The 25,941-nt window shown below is 37.9% G+C and overlaps 1 protein-coding gene across 1 annotated transcript in view; it reads left to right on the top strand.

The window, feature by feature from the left end:
* The window catches only part of IREB2 (iron responsive element binding protein 2), a 26,801-nt gene extending 1,507 nt beyond the window's left edge, over positions 1-25,294 (top strand). The window contains exons 2-22 of the mRNA XM_085303647.1: positions 111-308; positions 3,662-3,827; positions 5,025-5,162; positions 7,234-7,455; positions 9,079-9,148; positions 10,335-10,518; positions 10,912-11,051; positions 11,804-11,975; positions 13,380-13,480; positions 13,928-14,044; positions 15,199-15,358; positions 16,172-16,307; positions 16,993-17,077; positions 17,708-17,864; positions 18,164-18,288; positions 18,557-18,661; positions 18,900-19,042; positions 20,185-20,332; positions 20,420-20,542; positions 21,198-21,383; positions 22,009-25,294. Of these exons, the coding sequence (XP_085159773.1) occupies positions 111-308; positions 3,662-3,827; positions 5,025-5,162; positions 7,234-7,455; positions 9,079-9,148; positions 10,335-10,518; positions 10,912-11,051; positions 11,804-11,975; positions 13,380-13,480; positions 13,928-14,044; positions 15,199-15,358; positions 16,172-16,307; positions 16,993-17,077; positions 17,708-17,864; positions 18,164-18,288; positions 18,557-18,661; positions 18,900-19,042; positions 20,185-20,332; positions 20,420-20,542; positions 21,198-21,383; positions 22,009-22,119 (2,987 nt within the window). The 3' untranslated portion in view covers positions 22,120-25,294. The remainder of the gene's footprint in view (positions 1-110; positions 309-3,661; positions 3,828-5,024; positions 5,163-7,233; positions 7,456-9,078; positions 9,149-10,334; positions 10,519-10,911; positions 11,052-11,803; positions 11,976-13,379; positions 13,481-13,927; positions 14,045-15,198; positions 15,359-16,171; positions 16,308-16,992; positions 17,078-17,707; positions 17,865-18,163; positions 18,289-18,556; positions 18,662-18,899; positions 19,043-20,184; positions 20,333-20,419; positions 20,543-21,197; positions 21,384-22,008) is intronic.
* The last annotated feature ends 647 nt before the right edge of the window (positions 25,295-25,941 follow it).

Here is a 25,941-nt window from a genome sequence, read left to right as displayed (position 1 = left end):
CCGTTATTGCGGGGGGCCGCGGCGGGGCCGGCGCTGCGCGCTGCCCGCGCTGCCCCCGGGCCCGGCCCGCTCTGCGGCTCCTTTAACTTCCCGTGCGCGGTGCGCCTCAGGCCTGGTGTCAAAAATTGGAAATCCGGATCCGGCCTTACGGGTCCTTTACCGGTGCTTGAACCTTCTGTTCTTTTGTATCGATAACGTCTTTATTTCCTCCCCCCCAGGAATCTCTTATCAGCCCATAATTGAAGCATTAGAAAACTATCCACAAAAGAAGTTCTACAATGTCTCAAAGCTTGGAGGCACCAAATATGGTAACAAAACTTCTTAACAGTCGGTAATTAGCATAGGACCGTTTGCAGACACGTACCCCTTCTTGCTGTGAAATATTAGGGGTACAGTCGCGAGTAAATGAATTCTTGATAGGTCTATTTGAAAGCATATAATATTCTAACCTATTATTGCTGTGTGAGGTTGAATAATGCTGACTTCAGTTTTAGGGGTGGGGGATGAAAAGAGTATTTCTCATGGCTTTTTTCAGTTAGGGGGAGACTATGGGAAGAGTTATTGGAATTTCAGGCAGTGTTCCAAATCAGAGTAATATCCTGGAAACAATGAAGTCACAGGAAACTGCTAAATAGTACTTTAAATATAGATTTTGCTATCGTTTTTTTACTGCTTCTTTGTATCTGAGGTTTCACCTTATTGGTAACTTCAGATAGTGGATAACTGTGTACTGGAGMGTATCTTCTGTTGCAACTGCTGCAGAAGGATGAGTTTTTATGGTCTACAGACAACTGCTTAATCTCTGTGTATTGTTAGTATCCGATATGCCACTAAGTGGTGTGTGCCAAAAAGATTTTTATTGGGCCTCTGTCTTTGGGCTTCTTTTTTAAAATGAGCTCGTGTATGTAATGAGAGAGAGGAAGGCATGAGAATGGAGAATAGCTGTAGATCAGCATCACCTAGAATAGGCTTTCTTATAGATAATCATATAGCACTTATCTATAATCAAAGCACACTTTAATTATTCTCTCCTTTTGCTTTCATGTTCAACTCCTAAAATGCATATTAAAGTTATTTGGGTTTTTTTCAGTTGTTCTGTTTTGTCAGATCTGTATTACTCTCCTATGTTCCCAGGATTCATAATGCATTTATTAAATAAAAAAAAATTACCTATGGGTATGTCACTGTAAACCAGTATTTGATGCAGCAATTACTTCCCCATTGTTTGAAGGGAAGAGAGGAGAGCCCCTTCTTGTGCAGCCGTGGCTGCTGCAGGTTTTGTGCAACAGCTGTGTGCTCTTGCAAATTTCTGCTTCTTACAATAATGAATTTAATATTTTGGATACGAATATAACCTGTGGCTTTGTCCAGGAAGAAGCAGCAGGGTGGCAGTAACAAAACCAGTCAGTTCTGCTGCAGTTTTTGGAGGTCTTGCTGACGATACTAGAAACTGGAACAGAGTACAGTATTTTCTGTATAGATGTGCTATAAAGCTTTGGGCAGCAGCAGAAGTTGCTAAAGATACTCAAGGAATATGAAAGTAGAATAGGCTGGGAGTTTCTTCCAACAAACGTCTGTACRGAAGCTGGTACCCTCATTGTCCATGTATTAGCAAGATACTAATATGAAATAAAATTGAAGCACAGTTTAGGACAACATTGGTAAGAAATCTGGCATCTGGAATTGCTCATTGCATTTGTTGCTAGAACATTAATTTGGGGTCTTGCCTGATTGCCCTCTATCTTGGGACTTCTGACTCTACTCTGACAATAAACGCCTGTTTAAGATATTCAGATTTCTAATGTAAATGTTAATTGACTTATTTGCCAATTTGCTAGGGAGAATCTGGTTTTCTAGTGCTTAAAATTATTTTCAGTGATGGGGAAAATTGTAGCTAGAAGGACCTCAGAACCTCAGGATGACTTAGGGTGGAAGGGACCCCTGGAGGTCTGGTCCAGGATACCTTCATGGCTAGTGAGGCTTATCTCCTTCCATGCAGACCTCTACGGAGGGGAATCCACTGCACCTCTGGGCCCCAAGGCAGTGCATAAGCACCCGTGTAGTGAGCTGTCCTCTCTGTGCCCTACCRTGATGTCCCTTGCTGCAACTGGTGGCTGTTTTCTGTCCTTTCTTGGTGCAGTACTTGAGAACAGTCTAGCCTCACCTTCTCTGCACACCTGTTAGGTTGAAGAAGACTAGAGTTCATCCCCCCAACTTGGCTTTGGACAAGCACACCCCGTTCTCTCAAGCAGATGTGGCAGGTGCTGCAGCCCATAGCCATCTCTGGAGAGCATCCTGTGAAGGACTTTGTCTTTTGATCTTCCATATCCTGGGAGGCCAGAACAGTGCACATGGGATTGCAGATACAACCCTGTGAGCCCCTGACAGAGGGGACTAATCCCTTCCTGCACCTGATGGCTGCTGAGCAGACCACTGTGCAGTTAGTCTTCTTCATTGCCAGGCTGCACTGTCATCGTATTATGAATCCAAGAAATAGCAAAACAATTTTGTCCTGGTAGTTTAGATGTTAAATAAAGTGAGTTGTGGCATTATAGTAGATTTGGACATGTTTTTAATGGCATCTCTCTATTTTGAGTGACTTGTCTAATTAGACAATAATAGGTTATCTGTCAAAAATGCCTAATGAGAACAGTGTTTATAGACAAACTGGTGGCTAGGTTAAGACTAGTATTTTTTTTCTTTTTTCCTTGCTTTTTTTCTTTTCCTCCCTCCCAAAAACAAAGTTGTTTAATTGTTTAAATCTCTTAATGCAGCTGACATTTTTCGCTGTTATTGTAATGTCATTTGCCCACTTGAATTATGTGGGAAAGAATGATATTTTGGGAGAATGTGAATTAATCTTAATTTTATTTTTGGTCTATAATTACTTGTTCTTTTTTCTCTTTCCCCTTTTTTCACTGCTGTTTCTAGTTCCTTAAGTTTTCCCATTTGTGAAAGCTGTTTCTAGTCTGTTTCTTAATCCAGATCAGTTACAAAGTAGCTAAAGTTGCATTTAATGGAATGTTGTTCTTGTTTGTATTTTATGGAAATGTATTTTAAGTTTAGAGTGCAAGAATAGTTCCTGGYCTTCATATCACTGTTTATATGAAAGTAGATGATGATATTCTGGTATTAATTGCTTTGGGCTTAATGCATCAAGTAATTGCACAGTAAAATTTGTAATGCAAAGAACACTTTTGGGTTATACTAATCGTTGCTACCTTCACCTATTCCGTCTGGTAATCGCAGCTCTGGATCCTGTGCCTCTCTGTCCTGCCAGCATAGCATGCCTTCTTAAATGTCACTGTCTTTTCAGAACACAGTCAAGCTTCTTCCATTCAAACCCCATATGAAAGCTCATCTTCTGCAATGTGTATGTTACACAGCTCATGCTTCTGTATTGTATAATGAAGATCAAAACCAGAAGCAACYGGACAAGCCGGCTTCCCATCCCCACTTTGCATGGTTTACTGTTTGCCCCTTCACTTCCCCTGTGCTATTTATGACTAAATTGTACCCATACAGATAGATTTGGGTTTGCTGAAAGCTTTGAAAATTACTGGAGTAGAGCTCTTTAGAAATGTGGGACTGTAAAATTTTTTTGAAGTACATAAACCAGAGGTGTTGCACTAATTAAGTCAGTTCCTTTGCCTTGCCCTAGATACTCTGCCTTATTCCATACGAGTGTTGTTTGAATCCAGCGTCCGTAACTGCGATGGCTTCTTAGTGAAAGAAACAGATGCTATGAACATTTTAGACTGGAAAACAAAGCAGAATAATGTTGAAGTGCCCTTCTGTCCTGCCAGAGTTGTTCTTCAAGATTTTACGTAAGTGGTGTGTGTGTATGTCTGCCTGAACTCCTGAAATAATCTGTGTAAACTCACTGAGCAGTATGAATGATGCTTTGGCTTGAGAATAAATAAGGCATGGCCTTTTGATACTGAAGAATCTATCTTCCTTAATAGAAGCTTGTACACTGCTTCTGCTCTCCAGTAAATGTATCATGATACTTGCATGTGATGCAAGAATAGGAGTTGCTCCATAGAGTACCCTGGTTTTAGTGCAGGTTGGTGAGGGTGAAAGTGTCAGCCTGCAAGGAATGTTTTACAGGATAGGAGCCAAAACACAAATGGAAGTGGTGACATTATGACTGTGGCCAAATGGCTGGTGGTCCTTTGAACTATATGGAATTCTTACTTGAGATAATTGAAGATTAAATATTGCTTGTTCCACAAGTATGCATAATGCTATTGAAATTGTGAATAATGCATTTATTTATTAAAAAAAAAAAAAAAAAGCTGATAGGATTTTTTTTTGTGTGTGATTTGAATATGGAACAGCTGAAAGGGAAAAACTTCAGCAACTTGTGATTTTGAATTTAGGATATTTTGCTGACTCATTAGCTGTATGTTTATCAAGAAGCTGGAGAAGTAAAAAAAGGAATTAGGATAGTAATAACAGTAACTTCTGCTCTGCAAGCAACATCAGGAAAATTTTATATACTATTTGAGTTATGAGCATTATTCTCACCTCAGTTTTGTACTTTCGATACATTTATAAACTAAGAGTATTTCTGTAAAATGCTTCAGAAATGACTAGTTCAGTAAGAATGTCAGAATGTATTGCAAGGTATTAAAATATATAGCACAAACTTTTGTTCACTTACTACCGTTACGATACAAATTTAGTAGGTATCTAGAAATGAATAAAGTACTATCACATCAGAAGCRTAGCAAAACAAAAGAGCAAATGTTATTCTCTTCTTTGAGATATTCCTGTTTTTTGTTTGGTACAGTACCTTAAAACATGCTGTTACCTGTTATGAATGAATGCCCGTTCCATTAACTTTTAAAGATATATTTCGAGCTCTTTAAACTTCAGAAAATAAAATATTAGGGTTTAATTACCTGAAATAGAACTCAGGTAGATCTAGACTTAGATTTAAAAATAAACTTGTATATTTAGCTTTATTTTAGTGAGTTAATGTCTTACAGTACTGTACTATTTGTTTTTTTCCCTGTTAGTGGAATTCCTGCAATGGTGGATTTTGCTGCCATGAGGGAAGCGGTGAGAAATGCTGGAGGAGATCCTGTGAAAGTCAATCCTGCCTGCCCAACTGATCTCACTGTTGACCATTCTCTGCAGATTGATTTCAGTAAATGGTGATGTACCTTTTTTTTTGAGTTGTACGTGTTTGTCTGATAGAAGGGGGTTGATTCTGAAGTATGAATTCAGTCCAGCCTCAGTGCCACCCATGCTCAATAAATCCTTCGTCATATGTGGTACCTGAAACTAGACCGGAGGATCTAAGGCTCCTCTTCACCTCTTCATGCAGTCAGTATGCCAGTCCGTTAGAGTTACACACTGTAAGTGAATCTGTGCCTGAAAGGTCTTCTGGATAAAAATGCCCATCTTGAAGGCAGGGAAGAATGTTTGTCAGGGGCTATGGATCGAGCTGACTAACAGCGCAGGTTGTGGGCAAGGACTACTGAAATAACTGGATCCAGCACAGTTTCCAGAAAAGAAGTATGTCTTAASGGAATGAGGCAGAGGTAGTTGGTTTTTAATTTTGCCTTGCCCTGTTCATGCTGTTAATGTTAAACAAAATTATTTAAAATATAACTGCCTTGTCAGAGCTCTGGAGAAGTGGTTTGCAGTCCTACTGGACCTGCAGAAAGATGGTAGTTTCAGCCCATAGGTTATGGCTGTGACCTAGTGTAGGCCTGGATTTTTGCTATTGATGAAAAAGACTGAGGGTATGTGGAGAGGGAAGTGTACTCGGAGTCTGGAAGTGTCAGGGGTTGAAAAACTGACAGCCTAGTTCTCATTTTCTGCCACACAGTGATATGTCGAAACCAGCCTGGGGTTGTCTTGTGTCAGAAACACATAACACCCTACAGGAGAGGAAAAACTTGCATTTTATTCAGTGTTTGCCTGACTTTTCTAAGTAAATAACATAGCTTTTTTCCCCCCAACTTCACACCGTGGAGACTTAAATGGTACAGAATTGTGTAAATTGCGTGAATTCTCTAGGAATTTGAGAAGTTGAGAGGAAAAAGCCTGTGGTAAAACAGGTATGGGTATGAATTCTATTCCTGTAGACCTTCCAAATACATACATTATTTCAGTTTTGTTAGTAGTTCAGAAGAATGAAAAGCAAGAAGGTGTAAATTTGTTRTGTTGATACGTGTTGTTTCAGTTCTGTGAACTGTCCATTACTGTGTTTGGAGTGACAGCTGATTCAATTGCTATTAGACTAGCTTAATATTATCAGAAAGACCAACTGCTGGCAAGAGGTCCCAACATGCTGCTTTTAAACGATAAATCCGGTTCCTGTAGTTTTGCATTTGGAAAGCTTATAGCATCTCAGCAGCTGCTGGCATGTGATAAAAACACCTTCCATACAGGATGGTTTGTGCTGGTTTATATAGCTTCCATCTCCTGCTGATCAGAGGCTCAGGGACTGAATTTGTATGTTCAGAGGATGGAGGTATCTTCTGAACCTGTGCAGTATTCTGCAATCGTACAACTATCTTTACGTTTTACTAAAGCAGAAAAAAACGGTGCCTTTAATGACAAATCAGTGATGTGAATATTAAGAGGTTAAAGTCGCTCATTTTTCACAGAAGTCTTTTTAGCTCTCATGGGAAGACCAAATATAGCACAAATACAGGGTAGCATATTATACGGATTTTTTTAAAAAAACCTTTTTTCTCTATTGTATGTCTRTGTGGTTTGAATAGCATGTAAAATTCATCTGAACCTTTAAGAATTTTATCAAAAGCCTAATTAAACATCAGAATTGTGCTTCTTTCTTTGAGCAAATTTCATCTGTAGTCATTCCTCCTTGGATTGAACAAAATATGCACGGTACTGCCTTAGAGAATAAAAAGAAACACGTTTGGCCAATCTGTCGCTGGGATGAGACTCATCCTACATCTTCAGAGTTAAAGCCCTGAGTACAGCCCTAGCAGTATTGCCTGTGAAGACCTCTGGTCTGTTGTGAACAAATGGAAGGAATTATTTGTCATGTTAATCTCAGACAATTCAGGGCGGTTCACTTAAACATCTTAGATTTCCATAATACATTAGTTAAGCATATCCAGTGATAGTTTACTTTGCTTTCAGGATTGTAATAAAATGACTTCTTTTTTAGGTAATATTTAATAGTCCATTAAAGAGATTGCAAAAATAGAACTGATGTCTRAATTATTCTTCTATTCAATGTTACAGTGCAATACAGAATGCTCCAAATCCTGGAGGTGGTGATTCACAGAAGCCAGTGGCAAAGCTTTCTCCGCTTAAAGCACAGCCTCGGAAGTTACCTTGCAGGGGTCARACAGGTTGCAAGGGGCCATGTAGTGCTGGAGATTCGAGTCGCAACTCAGGACAATTTTCTGCGCAGATTGAGAACACACCCATCCTGTGTCCTTTTCATCTTCAGCCGGTGCCTGAGTATGAAAGTTTCACTCTTATCATTTGCTTCTTTTTCTGTTAAGCACTACCTGTGATGATTTAGAGATGCAACTCCTCTGAACATCCCTCTATACTTTCCTTCACATTTGCCAGAGACAGGCTTTAGTATCTAGAAGGATGTCTGATGCAGTAGATTTGAATTAATTTACACTAAATCTTTCTTGAAGAGAAGGACTTTAGTTTACACAGTGCAGATGGTCATATGTCTGACTCATGGCTATCATTTCAGGTTGAATTTGGAGACTTCCCTCACTTCCTTACAAGGAATACAAAACATGGGAGTAATACTCTGTAAATTACAAAGTAAACCTGTTAAGCATTATTTTAGGGCTAAAAAAAAATTTTAGTCTTCATGTGGGAGCTTTGCAGAAGTTTCCAACTTTTCCAGATGAACTAGGAAATAGCCTATGCGTAGTCCCCCGGGTTCTAAGTAATTCACTCTACATCCTGGCTGTGTATGGGATGGCACAGAGGGACCTCATCTGTTTGCCTGTTCCAGGTTTTCAGTACTGTCAACGGATCRTGTTGTCCTGCTCAGTCCATGACGATTCCATGGAATGAGCCTTCTCTTTGAGCTGCCACCTCTTTTTTTTTTGTGATAGGCTGTCTGGATTTCTGTCGAACTGTTCCTCATGCATAGAATTTAAAGACTGATCAAATCAGTGGCCTGCAGTAGCATGCTACTGTCTTGGTAACTTTGTAGATATGCAAGTACTTCTTGGTGCAGGTATAGTAACACAGAATTAGTGGTGTTTTCAGAAATACCAGCGTTGCTGGCAGCAGAACGGCTCATTAAGTTGCAGTGTGAGTGGTGACAATCCTGCAAGGCTTTGCAAAGCGGCATACGCAGTGACCTCCTGACACTGCAAAAAACAGAGCAGGAAGCATCGTGATGTGAAAACACCCCTCTGGAACACAGAGAAGGACCCTTTTCCTTCCTGTAATAAAACAAGTGTGTTCTCTTCCTTGTCCACTCACTCAAAGCGGAGGTTATCTGTTTTAAATTCTCTGGGGATTTCTCTTTCATGATGAAAATCAGTATTGATAAATAATGCTTATARAGGATTTGTTTTAAGAGGCTAGTGGTGAGTACTTGTGAATAAAAAATGTAACCTGGAGGAAAAAATACAGGAGTGGAGGAGACTCTACAATTGTCTTAATGTTGTACTCAGCTGCTAAAGGACTACATTTGAACATGGAAGATTATTTTTATGTGAAATAGTGGACACCTTGGTTCTTTCCAAGAACTGAATTTCAAGGTGTGCAATCTGTAAGTGTACAGACTGAAAAAATAGCTTCCCTGTATTGTAGTACAGGCTGAGAATAGTTCTTTTGTAGTGGGTATATTTGAGATGATTTGTTTTACTTAAGATATACCTAGAATTAACCTATTCATCAACACAGCTCAGAGAGAATCAGTTATTTTTCCACTTTTTAGAGAAAGCTTCCCACTAGGGAGGTATTATCTTTGTTCTAACAGCAACTAACTAAACTTTGCAAATGGSAGGCTTAAATGAGTCTTTCATCAAACAACCAAAAATAGCTTGTTCTTTAATTTGAAACAAATTTTTGGTGGTGTTTGTAAACTTGATATCTTCCTAGGCCTGAGACAGTGTTGAAGAATCAAGAGATGGAATTTGGGAGAAATAGAGAGAGACTTCAGTTTTTTAAGGTATGCCTTTCTACCTGTGGGCTTTGTATTGTGTTTCTGATTGTTTAATACTATGTTCTATTTGTCTGCCAGTGTTCATGTGTTCAAATTAGGTGTAGTCATTCTGGAAATGTCAGACTTTCAAATCTGATTTCSTTTGTGAACAGATAATTGGCTAGTAACATGGATTTTGGCATTAATTTCAAGAACAGCTATTGTATTATTAGGCAAGCAGAGGGCCTAAACCTAGGTGTTGCTTAAATGGGAGAGAATATCTTTTGTAACTAATTTAAACAAATTTATACTATTTGATTCAGTCCTCGTCAGTGTAAAGACCAGTGGGCAAAGTAGATACGTAAGAAGCATTGGTATTTATGTGAGCTTCTGGATAAAAGGTCTGTTTATCTATATTCCTCTTACAAATCTCACTGAAGTTAGTGTTGAGCAGAAGCCAGTGTTAAGACATGCTGCTCTCAGACTAGGTGACTGGGCTGGTGGAGTTGTTCGTAATGGAGGTCTGGTTTGGGGAAGGTCCGTTTCTTCGTTCCTAGCCAGACTTGCAACGCCAGTGTCTGATCCTGATCCACAGGTGTAGGTAGTGTGCTGGTTCACTGTGCTAGTTCAGGAATCCAGTGCAACGAACAATTACCTGAATACAGGTAGACCTGGAGACCTTTCTATAACTAGCAAATAAGCTTTTAYGTTATTCAAGAGGGAAATTGCTAAACTAAACATTTTGTTACCACTCTTCATGTCAACTTTTCTCAAATCGAACATTCGAGTTTGCATTAGGCAAGACACTTTTCTAAATTGCATCTTCAGCCTCATCCAGAGATGTAAAATGTGTAAARTCTTTCTGTATATGCTTAGTTTCTTTGTCTAAATACTAGTCTTAGTTGTTCCTTGAATATAGGTTGTTTGAATTGGAAGATAACACATTTGCGCAGGCCTGCTTTTGAGAGGAGGAGATGAAGTATTGATTCAACCTTCAACAGGATTTGAGTAAAMGGTTTTGTTAATGAACAAAAGTGTGTAGAATCCAGGTGTATCATGTAGCTATTTCACAAATGAGCAAAAGCTACTTAAATAACAAGTACTGTTGTATTGCATATTGGTTCTGTCATTTTAGTCATGTTCTTAAAAAAAAAAAAAAAAAAAAAAAAATCCAACCTATTTAATTATTTTTCTTGTTTTGGAAAAAATACAGTGGAGTTTGAAGGTTTTCAAGAATATTTCTATAATTCCACCTGAAACTGGAATGGCACACCAAGTTAACTTGGAATATTTGTCAAGAATTGTTTTTGAAGTTGAAGACTTCCTATATCCAGATAGTGTGGTTGGCACAGATTCTCATACAACCATGGTAAATGGCTTGGGTATCTTGGGCTGGGGTAAGTATACTAAGTGTAACTTGGAAACACTTTGAAAGACATGTTAATGTATTACTGAGAAATAACTTTCTTTCCACTGGATATTTCTATCTCAAGCAAATTCTTTCTTATGTTTCTTCGGAATATTTTTCCTCTAAACATAAGCTCAGCTAACACTTCTCACTTTCAAACTGCTTTTTATAATTTAAAGAGAAAATGACCAAAAAGCAATTCATATTTAAATGAGTACTCTTTGTATATGTTGTGTGAAATTCATATTAACATTTTCTTTTTTTTCTTGCTGTAGCCTCTRAGCTTATTAGGAAGGATTTTGTTAGGTTTTAATTTGGACTTCAAGATACTTAATGTCAGATACTTAAACTGATGACAAACAAGCAAGTGTTCTCCCTTCAGGTGTTGGAGGGATCGAAACAGAAGCGGTGATGCTGGGGATGCCGGTTACTCTCACTTTGCCTGAGGTGGTCGGATGTGAACTGACCGGCACGGCCAGCCCRCTTGCTACATCCATAGACATTGTCCTAAGCATTACGAAGGTGAGAGCTCAGTAGTTCTGTTACAAAATTTGCCAGGGATGTTTGAGAGCTGAACTAAATGCGAGTATCTGTGGTATACCTTTAATCGGGTTATGCAGAAAGACTTTAATAAACTCTAAACTCTTATTATTTAAAAGTCCTTTAAGAGTTTTTACTACTATTTACTACTATAATGGTATATTTATAGTCCCTTTACTTAAGTAACAAAAAAACATTTATTCCATGTTTTTCCGTTCCCCCACATGTAGGCTTTTTTCTCTAGCTGCAGAACTACTTTTGCATACTTTTTTTTTCAAAAAAAAAAAGGGGGGGGGGGGGGGGAAGACCCTGGGCCTGGCTATGGTTATAGACTTGCATAACTCTAGCATATCTTTTCTGAAGCCATGGTCTTGCCACAGCGCTGCCCCAATTATCTCTATTTTAGTAGGTGAAGAACTGGTGTCAAAGTATTTAAAAGCTTTGATTGCTTTGAAAATATATTCTAGTTCTTTGTAATATGATGTTTTAAGAAGCATCTGTCTGTTCTTGACTAGAGAATCTGAAGAACTAAGCTGCAGATGGCAGTGTTCTTTGTCAACTTCCAGTCCAGATTTTAGAACCTTGAATCTTTATGGGATTTGTTTTTTGCAAACCTGTGCCTCAAGATTTCAGCTTTTTATATTAAATATGCATGACTTAAAGTTGCAGCAAACACTGCTTACATTGTACCTCTTTACATTCTAGATGTTACTGTCTTGTGTTCTTTTAAACAGCAACTTCGGCAAGCTGATGTCGCTGGAAAATTTGTTGAGTTTTTTGGGAGCGGAGTTTCCCAGCTCTCTGTAGCAGACCGAACCACAATAGCAAATATGTGTCCTGAATATGGTGCTATTCTGAGCTTTTTCCCTGTTGATAATGTGACATTAAAGCACTTAAAGCATACAGGTAAGGGTAGAATTAAAACAGTGTTTCATTGTGTTAGTGGTTTAGGTATAGTGTATTTTTGCATAAACCCAATGATGCATCTTAAATGGTGATTTTTTTCTACAGAGTGCCAGCTTGGGATTAATGTATAAAATCCACTGTACAATAACAAACTGCATCACTGGGTCTACTTTGCTACAATTCTTACCTTGTAGAATCTCATGCACCTGAGTAATACCCACCACAGAAATTGTGCAATACCCATTTAATGTTGGCTAGTGTTGTGAGACACTTCATAAGTGGTGTTTGAGTCTGTGTTGTTTACCTGATTTATTAGCATGGATGTTTCCTTTCTTTGTTTCTGTATATTCCATGTATTTAACTTAGGCCATAATTTTTATATATGGACACAGACGTGTGAAGAGCTGACTTGTCCTTAAGTCTGCGTCCAGTATGGTTCACTTGCTTGATTCCTGATGTGTTAACATTTATATTATTTTTGCCCAATTTATGCTTTTAAAAACAAGCACAAGCATCTTTGTTATCTAACAAGCATCTGGATATTGAAAAATACATGAAGCTCAGAAGTGCAAGAAAACTCTCATTTATATTTTGAAGTATATGGAATAGCAGTCTTTTAGATACGAAATGAACCCCTACTTCTGTCTCAGCCACCTGCAAGCTCCCTACAAAAATATAAACCAATCTTCTGGAGTGTTTATGAGAAATCATTGAAACCTCAAAATAAATCATAATGTTTCTGTTTCCTCCCCCCTCTCCCCACTGATTTTTTTTCTTTGAAAGAGGATTAATTTGCTGACATGTTAAGCTCAGGTGGAAAGATGCCCATTCTTATCAAACTAGAACAAATAGAGAAAACCAGAAGGTAACAAACTGACTCCAAAAAAGTCTATTTGTATTAATAAGCCTGTTTGTAACTAAAGTCTCAATTTAAATGTGAATTAAACACTTTTGTTATCAAAACATGTTTTGTCTGTTCAGTGCAGAACAAGCAAAACTGATTTTCTAACAGTAGTCAGTAGTATTGACTATTGTCAACTAAACATCATCAGTATTAACTGAAAAATCTTAATAGAGGAAAAACTTAGTGAACTTTAAGGACAAATTTGCTAGTTTAGTTATGCTAGCATTGAAGTGGCTTGCTTTCGTTTCTTAATGTAGGAAGCAAGTTATTTGGCTTTTTTAAACAAATTAACAAACAAAAACATGAATCACATAGATACTGTAATTCATGTATCCTCCCTGAATAGCTTCTGGAGCATTTAGCATGGAAGTGGTTTGCCTTGAAAAACAAGGACTCCGGACATTCAAGTATTCAAGAATAATTTCTATGTTTGAAACATATGTGAGTATATGGGTTTTTTTTAGCATGACTGTTTTCATGTTTGAAAATGTTGTCTTTAGGTTTTGACAAGGCCAAGCTTGAGGTCACAGAAGCGTATCTTAAAGCTGTGAAGTTATTTAGAAATAATGAGAGTTCTTCTGGAGAACCTGAGTATTCCCAGGTATGTTTGGAATGTCTTCTTTTTGCATATATTTGATTCTTTTAACATGTAACTACTATTGATTAACAATATGGTATCCCACTGTACTTTTTGTAGCCTTAATAAGGTTGAATTTATTAACTCACAGTTTTGAGAAACAGGGTGTGCCTGCAAAACATAGTATGGAGGTGGAAAGAAATGTTCATACGTGTTGACAAATACTGAATTCTTGGTCCTTGCAGATGACCAAGTCTTAGTGGATGGTAGGAAAATTTAGAGATAGTGGGTAGAACATTTGAGTAAGATTGATAGCCCTCTTTAATGAGCAATTTTAAAAATGTAAGCCCTCAGTTTTAATGTCTTGGAACATTCAGTTTTTACACAAAATAATGTAGATGCCTCAAAAGAGCCTATTAAATATATTGTTAGGCTATGATTCATAATGTACATCTTTTTTTTTTTTTGCAGATAGTGCAAGTTAGTCTAAGTTCTATAATTCCATATGTCAGTGGCCCCAAGAGGTCCCAAGATAGAGTGGTGGTTAATAACATGAAAAGTGATTTCCAAGCCTGCTTAAATGAAAAGGTTAGTACAGCTAAAGTACACTTCAAAAGGTACTACTTGTAATTTGCATGAATAAATGTACTGTTACTTACTCTTTGCATACCTGCTGAGCCCTCATTATTTTATGAACAGATAATCTAAAGGTATTCTTGTCTTGCTTGACAAGTGTCCCTAGAGTACTACGTGGTAAACTATAGATATTTGTCGTGAACATGAGCTTCAAAATCCTTAATTTCATAGTTTAGATGAAAAATATTCTGGAGAGGAAGGTCTTAAATTTGACTAATAGATAGTGTAAGCTTGAGAAAACACTTATCATATTCAGAGTTTTTAAACCAGATGAATTTTACTTAGTTTCCCAAACAGAATTAGAATTGGAAAACAAACCCAACTTACCTTATGTTAAGGGAGATGGAGAAAGATTGAGATTTGAAACTGATTGGTGTTCTGGCTTCTTCACTCCTGTTTCATCAGTCTTCACAACTTAATTGCTTGCAGCTTGACTTGACTTCAGCAGAGGAAATGCTTTCACTTAGAAGCCCACTTCGTTTGCAATATAGGGATCTTCATCATTTAGGGGTGCGGAGTGGCGACAGTATTTGCAGAAACAGTTTCAGCATAGACAGTATTCTGTACAAGTCTGTCTATTGGCTTTAACACTTCTGGCTTGTAATGAAGTGTGCGTAATACAGAATGATCAGTTATGGAAGAGTGAGAAACCATAATGGATCGTGGATGATTGAGCACTGAAGAGCTGGAGGATGTAAAATCTTAATGAACCTGGTCTTGCTTTTAGTTACAATCCTCTTCCAATTAAAATCTTGGGTATGCTTCTAGTTCAGACACAAATATTGTATAAAATTAAACATGTACTCGTAAGGAATTCTTTCATGCCTGGAGGAAACGAGTGGGGATTGATCATGCTCTGACTGGCAGTGGCTCACAAGTGTTGCAGAGTTCATGTAATTGTGAAGGAGAAAGAATGAGATCTTTGTGTGTCTGTGGGGAGTGAGGCCTGAACTGAAGACCTGATTTTTTAAAAAAGTTAAAGAAAAAACCTGTTTATGGTTTGATAATGGGACAGCTGATTTGTATTATTCTAAAATAATGGCTTGCTTGGTCTTGCTGTGATGTCATGGTCTGTTGTATTGCTAACATGTATTTTTATCATATAGTCTGGTGTTAAAGGGTTCCAGATTGCAGCTGAGAAACAGAATGATGTTGTGCCTGTTCAGTATGAAGGAAATGAGTACAAGCTATCTCATGGCTGTATTGTCATTGCTGCAGTGATCAGCTGTACAAATAACTGTAATCCATCTGTCATGCTTGCTGCAGGTATGTTGTGACGGAGGATTCACTTGGCCTTAATATTGCCTCTGTGTTTACACAGTGTTTACCTTCACTCTTGTAGGTTCGCTGTATTGGTTTGACCTGAAAGTTAGCTGTGAATGTATCTTTAACCCTAGTTTTGTTACGTATTCTGGAGTTACTTTGCCATGATACAGTCTCTGAGCTTGTGTCACAAGTCAGAATTAATGACAGTAGTTCCAAAATATTTATATTTGGTAGTATTTCAAAAGGTAACCTGGTTGGGGCTGCTTTCAGATGAATGCACATATTGACATGGTTGTTGCAGGAAGTGGACTTTAGCTTTGACTTGATCCTAAATGATCTCTGGATGGCAGCTTGAACCAGACAGCCAGCAGCAGAATTTGGAATTTGAGCCCAGACTGCCAGTGACTACTCTCGGCTTTAACCGCTAGTTATGCGTACCCTTCAGGGACTGCATGCCGTTTTCCCGGAATGGTTAATCCGCTCCCAGACCTTGCTCTCTTCTTTGAAGGACCCGTGTGGCCCAGACAAGCTTCCCTCTAAGGCTGTGGTCAGTGTAAGAATGGATGACACTGCGTTGACTGGTCAGTTAGAGAATGGAAAAGAAACTTTTCCTATGGAAAAGAAAATAGGCATCTACATAAGACTGTTATAATAATGTTATGAGTTAGGTAACTTTATTCAGACAGGCAGTTGCTTTAATTAATAAAGTTTTACTTGTCCTTTCTCTCTTTATGCTTAAATTTATTAAGGTGGCGTCATACAAATATTCTCTAAGGGAAATACAAAACATAATCTGTCTCATTTTTTTTGTAGGACTTCTGGCCAAAAAAGCTGTTGAAGCTGGCCTAGTGGTTAAGCCCTATATAAGAACAAGTTTATCSCCGGGTAGTGGAATGGTTACACATTACCTCAGTTCAAGCGGAGTATTACCGTACCTCAGTAAACTTGGGTAAGTTTTGACTCCTTTTGTAGTTTAAGGAAAAAACAGTGCATGTGAGTTTTATACAGACTGATAAATATAGTTGCTGTTCATGAGGGTTTGTCTATTCTTTAAACTTACTAGTCTGTAATTTCGACTACTTGTTACCTTTTACTGGAGTTTTGTTTCTAGCTTACAGTTTATGTTGTATAGATGCGTACATTTGAGCTCTGGTTGTCAGCAGTGATTATTTATTTATTTGTTTTGTGTGGTTGGCTTTTTTTAAAAAAAACTTCCTCAGGATGCATGTCTTTATATATTTCAAAGTAGAAGCTGAATATAAATTCTTCAGGACAATCCATATCAGTCTCTTGCGATTACTGCCCTCATGAGGTGTCCAGCATGTTTTTGGATTCTCAGTAGCCATAGTTAAATTACATTCATAGTTCTGCAAGTGCCTGGCTGTGCTCTGTGAAGAATGTTACTGCCTGTGCTTTGCTTTACTTAAGGAATTATAATATCTTGAGATATYTTATTTACCTTGATTAACTTCCTGCTTGCATCAGGAGATGCCCTGTCATTAACATCCTAAAATGCCTAATTACCAAAGAATAAGTTACTACTTAGTGATTACTAATGAAAAAGATTTTGAAAAAGTTTTGCTAACAAGTTGTTAATTATTTAATGTGCTACTTAATTGTTTTTTTCAATGTAGGTTTGAGGTTGTTGGTTATGGATGTTCAACTTGCGTTGGAAACACTGCTCCCTTGCCGGAAGCCATCAGGAATGCAATAAAACAGGTATAGCTCTGCGATTTGGTTAATACTTAAATATAATATTAAAGCAGATTCTTGCCCAGTTACATGACTGATAGAGATGGTAATCTTTGCAGCAGATGCTTTAATTTTGATTTGGATTTTGCATGATGTTTTTACGCATCTGCTGCATATCGGGTGGAGGCCATAGTAATTCATTGCTATGTAGRATAAATGTAATAAACAGTCTTTGTAGCATACAAATATTAATTGTGAGATAAATATATAAGACTAATGATATGAAGGAAAACTGATAGATTTTTGTATCATAAATAAGAAATGGGTTTTAAAGAGCTATGTGCCTGACTGCTTTTAAGGAGAAGTGTATAAACAGCTACAGCACTCTACTGTGAGGCAGAAGCAAAATGTAAGAAATAAGAGGAATTCACTGAAGTGACTAGCAGTCAACACAGCAATGGTTCAAGAGTGAAAAGGAGATGGTGGGAGGAGGAGGAAGGGTAATGGGAGAGAGCAGAATGCCTTTAAATTGAAGAGGGTAAATATTTGAAGTGGAACATTAAAAGCACATCTGATTTCAGCCARCAAAAATAGCACGACCTGTCGAGGTACCAACAAATATTTTTTTTGAAAAACATGTATGATTCTGCCTTTCAGGGTGATATCGTTGCCTGTGGAGTGTTGTCTGGAACCAAGAATTTTGAAGGGCGTCTCTGTGACTGTGTCCGTGCCAACTACCTTGCTTCTCCGCCATTAGTGGTTGCGTACGCGATAGCAGGCACTGTTAGAATAGACTTTGAGACTGAGCCTTTAGGTAATTATTTCTTTACCTCTCTCATTTCAGAAGTGGAGTGAGGTCCTTTGTCTTGCAATGTCTGCTCCCTTGTGCATCTTGGGCAGACCTAGCACAGGTGTCTACATGTGCACTTGACCATAAATAAGTGTATTTGAAGAGAAAGTTGTACATGGTATTCCTAGCAGATGAAAAGAAAAACATTCACTAAACTAACGAAGCGCTTGGCATATCTGGTACCGTCTGTGAAGAGTCTGAATATATGAAGTCTAATAAATATTTTTCTTTAAAATTACCATTATGTTTAAAACTTTATTCAGGTGTTGGCATTAATGGCAAAAGTATCTACTTACGAGATATTTGGCCCACCCGAAAAGAACTTCATGCAGTGGAGGAAGAGTGTGTAATATCATCCATGTTTAAAGAACTGAAAGAAAAAATGGAGGTAAGAAGGATCTTTTGCTTTAAATACCTTAAAGATTGACTTTCATTGTAGCGTTTTAACATGAAAGTTAAGTTGAGTATGATCGGATATTTTTTCGTATTGTAAAGGATTTTAATGAGACGGACACTTGTTTTAAATAGGGATTCTTAAAAAAAAGTTATAATATAGCATATAGTAGAAATTCAGAAGAAAATCACCAGTAAATCTGTTTTCAGAATGTAAAATGTCGTAAACCAATTTCTGTGTTCTGTTTTTTTTATTTTTGTAGAAAGGAAACAAACGATGGAACTTGCTGGAAGCACCTGAGTCAAATTTATTCCCCTGGGATTTAAAATCTACTTATATCAGATGTCCTTCCTTTTTCGATAAACTTGTAAGTACTTTGGATCTACCCAGCACATTAGATGCACTACATTTAAGCAAAGATAACTTATTCCAGTAGCGATTAAGAAATACTAATGCTAAGCAAATTTATCACTTAAGCAGACAATCTTTTAAATACTGGAATATCACTGGAATGAGTGGAGCCTTTACGACGCTGTCTTAGTATATTACAGATATGTCTCTAAAATCCTGGGGGAAATAACGTGGGTTTTGTTTTCCTTTTTTAGGCCAAAGAACCCGTTTCACCACACCCAATTGAAAATGCCCATGTCTTGCTCTATTTGGGTGATTCTGTAACTACGGATCACATATCCCCTGCTGGAAGCATTGCAAGGAGCAGTGCTGCTGCTAAGTATCTGACCAACAAAGGGTAAGGATTTTTAGTATTTAACACTTGCATTAAATGCTTCTAACTGTATCAGAGGATCATTTCATGTGCCAAATGATTGTCACTACTTTTCTTTATAAATGCCTGTTGGCATCAAAGGGTGGTTGTACATGGTTAAAACAGAATAGTAACTGTTACTGGGATATACAAGGAATAATGTTTCTTGTGTTCTCTGAAGTTACGACAAACAACTGAGACCTCTTAAAGAGCTCGTTCTGTTGTTGCTGTAATGTCTACTGCTAAATACATGCCAAAGCAAAATAACCTATTAATTTATAAAGCAGGTGAGTGGTTTTCTGTTAATATGAAATTAGTCAATGTTATTGGCCCCCAGAACAATCAGATGCACAGGACAGGTTAAAAGTTCCAGAAATATGTATCACTTAAAAGATAGAGCTTTATTTTATAAATATGGATTTGGTGCTCTGACTTGCTTCTGTGTTAGCATCTCCCAGTGGTAACGGGTGCCTTTTACCTCTGAAATTGTGAGCACACACAACACGACAAGTTGCTGAGTTCCGCAGTGGGGTATCTCTGAGCATTTTAGAAGTTATGTTATTGTGTTATACTGTCAAGATTTGTGTATTATTATAGTACCGGTGGAGCATGACAGAATAATAAGCTTTAGTGTGTGCTCTGCTTGTAAGGATTGCATTCAGTCTGAATGAGTAGTGTTGTGGAGAAGCAAGAACTAATGGGCGTTTACTCTCAAGATAGATGCTTGATATGAGTAAAGCTATCACTTTGGTGCAATGCTTACTAATAACTACCTTGGCAGAGGTGAGAGGATTAGTCAACGTGCTTCTCTTCCTGGACAGCTCGTTTGACCGAAACAGTCAGCCTATAATTCTCCTGCAAGTGCCATACCGTTTCAGTGATAATACTTTATAAAGAAGTCACAGAAAATGAATTTAAAATGCAGCTTTGAAGAATAATCTAGCAATGAATTACAAGTTTTGTTCATAATTTAATATAATTGCATTTGTTGGAAGATCAGTTCTTTACATCATGCACTGAAAATCTGGTAGTTTTGAAAGATACTGCAATAATTATGTAACGGTCAAAATACTGTGTTTAAAATCAATCTTTAAAACTGCCTGTTCCCTTTTAAATTTTTATCGTAGACTCACACCTCGTGAATTCAACTCTTATGGAGCTCGACGAGGTAATGATGCTGTGATGACAAGAGGTACCTTTGCAAATATCAAGCTGCTGAACAAATTCATAGGAAAACCAGCTCCTAAGACAATTCACTTTCCATCAGGACAAACGGTAAAAACACTTATTTATATGGCTGAGCCAAAATTGTGATATGAATCTTAGAACTCGCTCAAACTATTTTGCTTTGTTATTCCACAGCTAGATGTGTTTGAAGCAGCAGAATTGTACCAGAAAGAAGGCATCCCTGTAATTATTTTAGCAGGAAAGAAGTACGGACTCGGTAGCTCAAGAGACTGGGCAGCAAAAGGGCCTTTTTTACTGGTACTGTTAAGCTTTGGGTCTTTTTTTTTTCTGAGAACGCTTCAAAATGTTAGTTTGGGGCATAAATGTGTTTATAAACTGTCCTCAATTTTGAATAGAATACCACACTTTTTAAAGATGTACCTGTAGTTTCTTTGCTAGAATCTTCATAAAGTGATGACTGATCAGAAGGATAAACCTGAGTTTCAGAAATGTGTAACTGACTTAAACAGGAATTCCAGACTTTGAGACAATTTAGGTATTTATTTAGTGCTGGTTTCTGTTTAGTGTCTGTAGGGTGTTGAGCATCTAGCTATTGGAGACTATATATCCAGATTCCGCTACTGTTGAAAAGACGTTCTGAGTCAGCCAATTATTCTTGTACAATTTGAGAGTAATAGAAGCAATTARATTCCATCTGAGATTTTCTGTTAGCTAATTACAGCCTTGTCCTTCTGCCTTCTAAATTTTCATTTCATACTCTATAGTCCTATTCTGGCTTATCTGCTTTCATCTTCTTTCTGTAAGATAGTCCATGCTTACTGACAGGGCTCATACAAAGTACCTGTTTTCTTCTGTTTGAATTGGGGGAGTTTAGACATAAAGTATTTTAAGCTTTTGCATTTCACTTTTTAAACTTACTATACTGAAATACAAAAATCACTTGTTTCTGCAGGGTGTTAAAGCTGTTCTAGCTGAAAGCTATGAGAAGGTTCATAAAAGTCAATTGATTGGAATTGGCATAGCTCCACTTCAGTTTCTTCCTGGGGAAAATCCAACTACTTTGGGTCTCACTGGCAGAGAACAGTTTACTGTATTGTTCCCTCAAGAGCTGTCACCAGGAATGACTTTGGATATTAAGGTATCTTTGCAATATTTTTTTTGATTTTTTTCTCTGTTGAACATGCTGACAATTTAAAGCAGAAAAATATTAATAGTCTTTGAAAGGAAGCTAAGTCTAGTCTGAAGTTTGTCTTGGGTATTGGAACTTTGCAGAGAACACATAAGCATCTTAGTTAATGTGCCTCCTTGCTACGCAGCCTTTCATGCAGCCTGAAATTCTTGACTGTTTTGTGTGCACCCCCACATACACATGCACTATATTAGGGTAGAGTTGAATCTTGGCTCATTCAGGCTTTTAAAAGCAAGAATGCAACTGTTTAAGAGAACTTCAACTTTCCATCCTTCTTGAAGGAACTGTATGCTTCTAGCAGTATACTTTGTACATATTTAGTACTTTTCTTAGGGAACTAGTTTTTTTTGTTCAACTACTAGTAAGTGCATAGCATGCTCCCAGCTGGACCCAAACTGTGTGTGGTAAAATAAGCCTTCGCTCCATCCCCAGAAGCATCTTTGTTCTGTGGTGACAAATAAATGTATTGAATTTGCTTAGACGCAGTTCGTGGCTATAGTATTAGCTGGCCATAAGCAAGGGAAAGTGAAAGTAAAAGTCTTTAATTGGTCTCTCTTTTGCTTTTATTTTGAAGACAAGCACTGGAAAAGTATTCAGCGTGATTGCCTTGTTTGAAAATGATGTGGAGGTAACTTTATACAAATATGGTGGAAGTCTAAACTTTGTGGCTCGAAGATTCTTATAGTAGCTACTGACTATATGGGTACCTTGCATAACTGGTAATTCTGAAAATGCCTTGTGTGAACCCAGGAATCTGTACTGTGGAACTGCAAACAGTCCTAGTGTGCTCAAAGTTACTTCGTCCATGGATGTAAAAGATTGTGAATCATTGTAACTGCAACAAGATCCTTCCTGATTTTAAATAATATTCTAATGGTGCTATTAAACATTGCTAAAATCAACATGTGTGTTGTGGCAGAGAGCTGTAAGTATGGAGGGGATGTTTTATCAGATCATTTTGTAAATAAACTATGCGAAATCTGAAACTGATTGTGCTGAAGATTATTATGTAAGATGATTTTCTGCAATTGTTTCCACTTAGTTTTTGCACCTGTAAATCTGTGTACTGCTGTTTGTTGGTTTAAGGGTAGTAAATGGTATGGAGTGTTAAAGGCCAAACTAGCAGATTTTTTTGGCATCCAGAGCTTAAGAGAGATTCAATTTTGAATTTATTGTTCTTTAAATTGTGGGCTGAACAAGAAGGGCCCATGGTGTCCTGTATCACAGCCCATGAGTTTCTTACCTTTATTACGGGATTATATATTCCATCTGGATGCAGATTTAACACTGCTTACATTATGAAATATTGTGTGCTAGAAGTATGAAGTTTTCATGGGCAGCATCTCTGAATCTAAACAAAAAAAMTGCAATAATTTTTTCATGCAGATTAAGTGTGATTCCCCAGCTTTTTGGCAAGCTAGTGTGCTTTGTTTGAAAAGCTTGCATCTACTTTAAGGGGTGCAGTTTGTCCTTCCTGTGACATCAGCTTTTGCTGTGCTGTTATAGTATTATTAGCTGGAGTACTTCCCTTAGTATTTTAACCTTCTAAAATTTTTTAAAAGGCATATTTGAACTATTTTAATTCTTCTGCTTTAAATATGGCCTATATCTACTTTACTTGTAAAATGTTAACTGAGGTTGCTCTTCTGCCTTTCAATACTTCCTAATATGCTGTTATTTACAGCTTGTCTGAACAAGTGACAGATTACCCTGCAAAGTTCCCAGAATTCTGAACAAATCTCAATCAATGACATTTAATTGCTGTAAATTCAGTTGTCAGCACATTTACAAGCAAGAACACTATTTCCTATTTAATATTAACAGAAGATGCAAGGTTTCTGCAAAAGCTGTTTTACAACTTAACACTTAGAGCTTCTAATCTGTTCAAGTGACACTTTACTGATAGCTTCAGGTCACTACTTCTGTGCTGCTGTAGCTTGAACAGCCTCATTTTAAAACATGGCTTGTAGTTATATAGATTAATTTCCTTTGGAGGAGAGAACTGCAGTAACTCACCTATAATTTGACAAGATTTTGCTTTAAGATTTTTGCTCTTGATAAGCGTTATCTTAAATATCAATTTTCAAGAGGACTGTATTATCTTTGCTACATAAGCTTTTAACTGTATTATATCAGACACTAAGCAGTTGATTTGCAAACTAACATAGAGGAATGCCATTCAAATCTTTAAGCAGTTTTGTTTCTGACATTTCTAAAAACTGACATAATTACAAAATACTGATCTTGGGGGACAGTTCAAATGTCATACAAAATTGATTTCATTGGTATAACTTTGTGGTTTATCATTGATCTTTATTGGGGGGGAACACCTCATTACAGTTTCAAATTCTATATAATCTATTTCTATATTTCACTAGTTTTGCTATGCTTTTCTTTTAGTCGAGATGCAAACCATTCCAGTGACTCATACCACTGATATGGGTAATAAATTAATGCATTTTTTTAATATTATATTAAATTGAGTTTCTATTCTGTGGTACACTTTTGCTAATTTTTTTAAGAGTTATTGATGAGCAGATTTTTCTAGTATAAGTGTCTAATAGTTTTTTCCCCACTCAGAAGTACATTTTTGACATAGTTCGAGAAAATGCATGTTCATTATTGGGGAGCAAATAGGATTTCTTAGTGCTGACACATTATGATGCTTCATACAGATGATAAATTAAAATACTGCTACATGGCTATTTAAAACTTCTGTGTAACTGCTAATGCTTGCGTGGAACACAGCCTCCCACCTTCTCTCGTGCAATAACACATTTGTTGCTTCAGGAGGAGATAGTGATCCAAGCCATGTCAAAGTAAACCAGTATTGTGAAATTAAGTGCAATTTAAAGGGATATGACTTATCCACAAGTTACTGTCAATAATTAAAGCTAGTCAGCCCTGTTGAGAGGCTTGACAGTTTCATTACCGTAGTGACTTTCTGCTGCACTCCTATGCCTTAAAATCCGTGAAAGACAGCTCGAAGTGCAGCCGCTGTTAAAGCTCGGCTCCTCCTGCCGCGCCGCTGCGCGTCCGCCCCGAAACCTGCTGGAGGGAGTTGGAACTTCCCGGCTTGCGTAGCCTGGCTCAGTCCCCTCCGGTCTGTAAGGCTGAAGGGTAGCGGATGCAGAGAGAGAGAGCACTGCTAATACACCCAGCTCTCGCCTTTCACGGGGCAGTGAGCTGGCAGTGGAGGTACCGCTTGCCTGGTTCTCCGCGGGTGGTGTGCCTGCCCCTCTCCCTCGTGCCGCAGTGAGCGCGCCAAGTCCGGCTCAGTAACCAGCGGTGGCGGAGGGACCTTTAAGTTTGAACACGCTGCTAGGATCCTACTAGCTTACAATCAGAAAGAGTGAAGTCTGCTTTCCGGCAGTGGCAGGATACAAAACAGTTAGAGGACTGCTGTGATCACACAACCCGTTGTGCAATTAGACCTCTTTCTAGTATCTTAAAGCATAGGAGGAAATGCTCCTTTATGAAGAAGTGGCTTGTTGTGTTAGATGTATTTAACCTGGTATGCTCTCTCCACTTTGATTCGGAGAAGAATCTATCCCAATTTTTCTAAATGTTTTCTCTCCTTTCACCCTTTCTTCTCCTGCCCTGCCCAAAGCTACAAAGCTTTGGGGGTAGTGTTGATGTTTATAAATTTTACCCCTAACTATAAGGACATGAAACAATGTATATTAATCATATTTAAGAAACTGCAAATCAATGTCTGCTGTTTAAAGCCAACAAAACAGTGTAAGTTTTAAGGTCAATAAGTATTGTATAGATATATCTTAAGAGTTCAATTGCTGACAATTGTGCATAAAATGTTACTGATGTTGTAAATTATTTTTAATAAAGAAAATTGTATCACAGTTCTTGTATGCTACCGTCTATTTTGAACAGATTGTATGGAATAAACTTAAAAGGGCACCATAACTGTCTGTATAAAAAAGGTGGGGTAAATAAGAAAGGGTATAAGCAGGCAGCAGTTTGGCTTTCCCCTTAGCATCTCGTGTTCAGGTTCTGAAGGATGTTTYCTTCAGTTTAGAAGGAGGTTTCCTGTGCTCGCTGGACTAAGTTTAGCTCCATCGGTGCAAAGATGGATTGTGCCCTCCGCTATTAGTCTGGAGAGCAAACCAGTTTTAATATAACTAATTATATCAAATGCCTTCTGGACAGCTTGCCCCCCCTCCCCCCCCCGCAGGAAAATACCTGCTTTCATTATAATCTAAATCAAATCATGTATTAAAGCAGGCTGTTAAGCAAAGTTACATTTGTGGCATGTAGAGCTTTAGAAATAATCACAAGATTTTCCGGAGTGATTTGGGAGCATCTGTCCCTGACCCATTTTGGAGAGTCGCTTTCAGCAGATGTGTCATTAGACTGGCATTCAGCCCCGAGATGCTTAATTATCCAGGCCTCCTCTTTCCTAGAGGCAGCAGGACGGCGCAGGTCCTCCCAAACGTGCGTGCTTCGCCCCCGAACGCAGTGCAGCGTGGCGAGGGACGGGAGTCCGGAG

Source organism: Rhea americana, unplaced genomic scaffold, assembly GCF_003343005.1.
Source record: "Rhea americana isolate MKP2758 unplaced genomic scaffold, rheAme1 scaffold_2, whole genome shotgun sequence".
Lineage (NCBI taxonomy): Eukaryota > Metazoa > Chordata > Aves > Rheiformes > Rheidae > Rhea > Rhea americana.
This window is presented reverse-complemented; position numbering and strand designations above follow the sequence as displayed.